The 6,167-nt window shown below is 39.9% G+C and overlaps 1 protein-coding gene across 1 annotated transcript; it reads left to right on the forward strand.

The window, feature by feature from the left end:
- Positions 1-2,251: 2,251 nt before the first annotated feature.
- Positions 2,252-3,310, forward strand: GPR68 (G protein-coupled receptor 68; the record flags this gene model as incomplete). Its single annotated transcript, XM_080345235.1, has 1 exon — positions 2,252-3,310. One exon carries the CDS (start codon positions 2,252-2,254, stop codon positions 3,308-3,310), a length of 1,059 nt encoding a protein of 352 aa, XP_080201361.1.
- Between the last annotated feature and the right edge of the window lie 2,857 nt (positions 3,311-6,167).

The following is a 6,167-nucleotide window of genomic DNA, read 5'->3' on the forward strand; positions in this document are numbered from 1 at the left end:
GCAACTGTAGGGTACATCTGCTTTTTCTCATACTATGATCCATATTGACTCAGCAGCTAACACTGAACAAAACTTAGTGCTGTTGAGCTATGCTAGACATACAAAGACAATTCTGACTTCTCAAAATTGTCTTCAGCTTTCACATTATTATTTGACCTCATCAACAGGAACTGGAAATTGACTGGACACTTTTAGTTGGTAGATTAGATGATAGATCCTAGAGTTTTAGTCATTTGAGGCTATAAGTAGGGGTACCAATCATCCTGAGCAGGCAAACTCTTACATGTAAAAGTCACCAAATTATTATACAAAAATGAAATGGTACCAAATACAAGCTCAAATACAATTGTACTTGGCCTATATCTCTGGATTGGAAAAAGTAGGGTGGGGTAAGCAGGTTATCAACCCTGCCTCAGCAAAGATTCTGTGCACAGTCCTTGTGGGTGTGGAGACAGGTGTCCTGTAGACAGAAAAGCTGTATGATGGTTCTGAAGCCACTGAGAAATGCAGAGTGCACTGGATGCTGTTACAGGGGAGCTAACAACCCCTAAGTAATAGTCTTTTAGGAAATTAGTACATAACTTTAGCAAATAATTTCTTCTGTACATGTCTGCACTGCTGACTTATCATCATTACTCTGTAGGAAGGTTACTACAGTCTCTTGGTGCAAAACTGAACCATTGGTATCTGTGACCAGGTCCCTGTGCAGCATTTCTCTTGCTGTGCTTGATTTATCTGTAATAACTATTGTGCCACCCACAGTGGAAGGGGTGAGTCTCTCAACCCCCAAAGAAGCTCTGAGAGAGCAAGAGGAGGAGAGCAGAGCTAGCGCTGTCCTAGACCTGACCACTCTTCCACACAAGCTGCGTTGGACAATGAAGTTAGAAGATTTGTCAGAGATTAATTTATGTTCACCTGTGGTTTCATGACTGGCTGTCTCTGAGATTCCCAATAACACTTTCCCCAAAACTGAGGCTGATGTTTGTTCTGTCTGTTGATGAGAAAAAGAGGAAAAGCAAAGGAATGAAAATCATGTTCTAATTTTAAAACATTCACATGTGTCCTTAAGTTTGAACTAAAAGTCTTTGCAGTTTTGGTCACTTATTTCAGCCAGGCAATTCTTTTCTGGCCCAAAGGAAGTTGGTTCTCTTTTCAATTTCTATAGGAGTAGAGCCCACCACAGTTAAAAATTAAAAAAAAAGAAGTGACAATAACATCCTAAAGTGGTGCAGTTGACAGTAATTTTACTGTGCTGTCGTCGTGTTTGCATGAGGATTGCCTTGGAAAAATTTGTATGTTCCTAGACAGGACAGAAGATTATGACAAAAATACAAATTAAGATAGTAAACAGGAAAAATCAACAAGGCCTCATCTTTGTCCCTGGATGGTGCTGTCTCCTTACATTCATAATCAATGAAGATGGAAAGGAAAGATAAATATATATATATAGTACCAGTAAATGAGTGGTTCTGAGAGTCGATAGCAAATAAGGAACCTGTGATGGCACGATCTGCAGAACTGAGACCACATGGATAGGCTGTACTTGATTTTTATAGTCTCCTTCTGACAGAGAAAGGCAGCTGGCCTTCAGGGTGGTGTTTACAAGTAACTGTAAGAGACACTGCTAAAAATTCCATTTTTTTCATCCTAATGAGTTGAACTGCATATTCCATGGTATCTTGTATCTAAAGGGAAATTTAAGAAATGGAGATTAAATACCAACAGTTTTGTGTCCCCTTCATCTTCTAAGGAAGTCTGAGTGGGTTGCTGACTAGCCAGAGACATTTTTTCCATTGTGGATAAATCAGATTATTGCTTTTGTGCCTGATCTGCAAAACAGAACTGATATTTCTTCACCTTTTAGATGCTTACAAAGTAAAGTAATGACTGTTTGTAATTTGTTTTGAAGTTTTTGAACACACAATTTTCTGGTACTTTTCTGGTAAGTACTAGGACTTATTCATATGAATCATGATTTCCCAGACAGCCTCTATCTTCTATGAAAGACTATAAGAAAATTTAGGGCTAGGAAAAGGCAGCTTGTTGAAAACTGTACTATATATTTGGCAATCATATCCATTCTGAAGATTTACCTGTGTTTTACCTTCAGGTTATTAACATCCTGCAGCAAGTCATCACTTCAGCCTGAAGGGCTGTGGAAGAAATAAGCAATGCATGAAACTGGATGAAAGTAAATTCTACATCTATTCATTCGGGACCCTGATGAGTGATACACAGGGAGAGGTAGAAGATGGTCAATTTCACAGAGAATGCAACTGAGAAGTGCAATATTAATCATGATATCCACCAGACATTATCCCCTGTGATATACATATTTGTGTTTATATTAGGCTTGCCAGCTAACTGCCTGTCACTGTACTATGGGTATTTACAGATCAAAGCTAAAAATGAATTGGGTATCTACCTTTGCAATTTGACTGTAGCAGACCTGCTCTACATATTTTCTTTGCCTTTTTGGCTTCAGTATGTTTTACAGCATGACAATTGGACCTACGATGAGCTGCTGTGCAAAATTTGTGGCATCCTCTTATATGAGAACATCTATATCAGTGTGGGCTTCCTCTGCTGCATCTCCATTGACCGCTATCTCGCAGTAGTGCACCCTTTTCGGTTCCAATGCTTTCGGACTACGAAGGCTGCTGTGATTGCAAGCATCATTATCTGGACCAAAGAAATAATTACATGCTGCTTTGTTTTTACACACACAGAGGTCAGTATGGATGCTGACAGCCATGTGGTGTGTTTCGAGCATTACCCCATCAAAAAATGGGAGCACAACGTCAATTACTACCGCTTCTCTGCTGGCTTCCTTTTCCCCTTCTTTCTGTTGGCCTTTTCTTACTGTGGGATTTTACGAGTTGTCCACAAGAGTCATGGAACTCAAAAGAAGAAGAAAATCCAAATTAAACGACTGGTTTCAAGCACTGTTTTAATTTTTTTAGTTTGCTTTGGACCATACCACATCCTACTTGTGATCCGCAGCTTGTTGGAGAACAACTGCTCATTTGCTGAGAAAATATTTAATATTTACCATGTTTCTCTCCTGCTGACTACTTTTAACTGTGTTGCTGATCCAGTATTGTACTGTTTTTCCAGTGAAAGCACTTACCAGAACTTTGCCAAGATGCGAGACTCTTGTTTAACTTGTTTAGGGTGTCTGAGGACCGAGACAAAGGAATCCTATCCGCTGAACCCTCCGGAAAGTCCCAACAGGCCACGGCACAAGCAACAACCAGATGATGGTACTGAAAGGAAAGACTCCTGCACAGCTACCATGGGCAGCCTATAGCATTCGTCAAAAAAGGACGTTAATCTAAAATCTGCAGCTGTGGCTATGTTTGTGTATCCATCTGATTTATCCATCTATTACAACAGTGTTACTTCCCAAAGGCTTATTAGCAATGCAGTGCAGTGAGGTCATTTCTGGAGGTGCATAGACCTTGGCAATAGTGAGGAAAACACAGGCTAAGTCAGCTCAGTACAATCACGTGCCTGTTGTCATTGTGGTACCACTCAAAACCTGCTATCTTGATGTCTGCATTGACCGGAATAAGAACCACACTCATGGTGTGTGGTTCTGCTGAATTTAACTGCTTTCTGTTTGTCCCTGTAGCACCTGGAGAAAATAATTCTCTACAGGACGTCTTCAGCTGTTTAAAAGGTTGGAGACAAAACTAATTAATTGTCCCCATATGTACTTTAAAAAAGAAAAAAAAAAATTAAAAAGCATTTCTGTAACATTCCTGTAACTTTTGGAAATAACTTCTCCTTCAGCTAGTCTTGAGGCCTGCAGAGACTGTGCCAGAACCAACCTTCCAAAACAACTAATTTAATAACATGAGATGTTCTGGGAGAACATGCACAAGGAACTTAGCATCTGCTGAGACCTCCAGTCTGTTGATTGAGTGTTGAATTTCAGACTGTTGAACCTCATAATAAAGCTCCTATTGACTTCCAGAGGTAGGAGATCTCTTGGCTTTGATGCAGATAGATAATTTGATCTGTCGACTTGGTAAAGAACTGGAGGTTGTCAGTACATGAGGCATTTTGGACTCCTGTACCTCTCCTTGCTAAGGTTTGGATTGTGTCCTTCACAACTTTTGTGTGTGGCACAGCATGGAACATACAGGCAATTAAATGTTAAATTTAATTAATTAATCAATTGAACTGTTAAATGGATTCTGTTTAAGGTCTGGTTTTTTTGTTTTTTTGTTTTTTTGGTTTTTTTACCACAGATACTATAGATGAGGGTTTGGTCACTGTTTAGTAAATACAGTATCAGAAATATGTATGAATGATCTGTTTCATGTTTAGATAAAAACCAAAATAGAAGAATGAGTGGAGGTAATGGCAGTTAAAGACGTGGAAGTTGTGCTCTATCATATTGTTTCTATCACTTCTTCCTCTCTAGGATTGTTTTGGGTTTTTTTTCTTTATTATATTAATGAATCTTGTGTGATTCTTCTTTGTGACCTGATCATCTGCAACTGTTATCCCACGAATAGTGCCTTGTCCTTCCACTTCTCCAGTTCCAAACCTTTCTTGAAACATTTCTCTCTCTGTAAACTGAAGCTGAAAACTTGCAACAGTATAATCAGTTTTGTTTCTTCTTTCTTTTTCCTTCTTTCTTTTTCCTTCTTTCTTTTTCCTTCTTTCTTTTCTCTTCTTCCTTTTTTCTTAAATGTCAAAAGGTTCTCTAGACAGATGGTCTACTCCTGGTATCTGAAGTATGTCACTGTAACACAGCTTTACTTGTCATCAGTTTCTAAAAGACAATATATTCTAACAGTTTTCCAGAAAGCACCTTGAAAGTGCAGAACTTTAAAAAATATGTTTATTAAAGAATGTTTTTATTGTTTTCTTCCTATATTTGTTCACTCTGTGTTTGAAATAACTATCTTATGGTCAGAAATGGTTAGGCAGACTACAGATCCTCTCCTCCCTCCTCTTGCAGAGAGGATTCATGTCTGCACTCCCAGGAAGGGATTAGGTTTGCTTAGCTTAACGCTTGATTTGTTTAATTATTTTACATTTCTTTATACTTAGACTGATCACTAAGTTGGATTAATTACTTCATACGTGTACTTTTTCTTCTGACTATTAGTGTTGTTTAGCTTTACTTTCTCTTAATCTTTCCTCTAATCTCCTGCCTGTACCAAGGAGGTGATGAGGCAGTGACGCCTGGCTGCCAGAATGCTTGTGTGTTGTCAAGGACCGAGCCAACTACTTGGCCTCCCATGACCTTGGCAGGCTGTAGGACACACACGTGGTTTGTTCTAGGATGAAATATTTGTTGTCCTGTTTATGCTTTACTACTTTACAGTTACCCATGTTGTTTAAATTAGACAGCTGGAATGCAGACCATGCCGTATTACAGCAAATTGTCGGCTGAGGGATTAAGGCATATTTGAGTTGGTGCTTTGAAGCGGTCAGCTCTTGGTCAGCTGCTGCAGTGTGACATCAGATGGAAACCTGTGTCACAGAGCCCAGCATTCTGCTGCAGTTCTCAACAGTTACCCTGCTGACCCGCAGAAGAAGGGGGAGATCCTTTCCCCCCTCCCCTCCCCTCCCCTCCCCTCCTCTCCTCTCCTCTCCTCTCCTCTCCTCTCCTCTCCTCTCCTCTCCTCTCCTCTCCTCTCCTCTCCTCTCCTCTCCTCTCCTCTCCTCTCCTCTCTCCTCTCTCCTCTCTCCTCTCTCCTCTCTCCTCTCTCCTCTCTCCTCTCTCCTCTCTCCTCTCTCCTTCCCTGGCTGAAGAACAGTAACCAATATGGGAGGAAGGTAACTCACCCAGAGCTTTTCTTCCTGTCTCAGCCAGAACATAGTCACTCAAGGGTCCTACTGTGGCTGCTAGAGATAACCTACACATGGCTATCAGATTGAATACAGCGCTTGGGACTGCATAGGAAAAGGAATTTTAAAAACACACATCAGGGAAAAAGACAAAAAAATTATTACATTTTCTATTTCTTAATTAAATATGTTAAAAACATGTGTTTTGTGGAAAAGGGAGCAAAAGTGTTTGAAATTAAGGGTTTTTTTGACAGAAGTTAGTGTTTGGAAAGAATAATATACATTGCACGTATTAATGTAATGTGCCAGTAAGCTACTGAGCACATGGTGCGCAGAGAAGGAAATCAGCTGCCTCT

The sequence above is a fragment of the Nesoenas mayeri genome, assembly GCF_963082525.1.
Source record: "Nesoenas mayeri genome assembly, chromosome: 5".
NCBI lineage: Eukaryota > Metazoa > Chordata > Aves > Columbiformes > Columbidae > Nesoenas > Nesoenas mayeri.